Genomic DNA, 644 nt, shown 5'->3' on the forward strand with positions numbered 1-644 from the left:
ATAACTTAAGTTGCAGGTTAGAGGCATTGATGCTGTTTGTAACAGCTTTTGCTCAGACCACAAATTCTTTCCAGATTAATTCCAGATGTGTGGATTATTAACAGCAATATAAAGAACAACAGCTTCTTGCTGCTCCAAGTCACAAGTTGTTCTTTGGTCCCAAGAGAAACAGGAAAACTTTCTTAATTTTACTTAGCCCCCATTTGGGAGAAGAGCACAGAAGCAGAACAAGGGCTCAGAACCAGCCCAGTGTTACTCTAAGGCAACACTCTGTGCCCCGTGGGGGAATGGGCCAACCTGGACATTATAAAAGCAACCCCAATTAGCTAATTAGCATAAGACAGCATTACTTGTTCTAATGCCACATGATCTATCAACAAGCTAGATCAGCCCACAAGTGTGTCATCAAAGGGGTAGTTATTCCTCAGCTTCCCTTCACCAAGTGCAGCTCCTGTCAGGGCTGCTCTACGCACCAGGTTCTCGTTGACGATGCCATCGCTGGCAGCAAAGAAGGCGAGGACGTGAGAAATGAAGTACTTCTCCTCAGGCTTCAGGGACTCCCAGTGCTGGATGTCTTTGGAAAGGTCCACCTGAAGCATTGCAAAGAGGAGCGATGAAGTCACCGCAAAGAGACGGGGGCTCGG

General features: G+C 46.9%; 1 protein-coding gene across 1 annotated transcript in view; it reads right to left on the reverse strand.

The window, feature by feature from the left end:
* The window catches only part of LOC104525818 (ribonucleoside-diphosphate reductase subunit M2), a gene marked incomplete at its 5' end in the record, with an annotated part of 4,498 nt that extends 3,908 nt beyond the window's left edge, over positions 1-590 (reverse strand). Inside the window, one exon of the mRNA XM_010169077.1 lies at positions 440-590. Coding sequence (XP_010167379.1) covers positions 440-590 — 151 coding nt within the window. The remainder of the gene's footprint in view (positions 1-439) is intronic.
* Positions 591-644: the final 54 nt, after the last annotated feature.

This window comes from Antrostomus carolinensis, unplaced genomic scaffold (genome assembly GCF_000700745.2).
Source record: "Antrostomus carolinensis isolate BGI_N321 unplaced genomic scaffold, ASM70074v2 scaffold27945, whole genome shotgun sequence".
Lineage (NCBI taxonomy): Eukaryota > Metazoa > Chordata > Aves > Caprimulgiformes > Caprimulgidae > Antrostomus > Antrostomus carolinensis.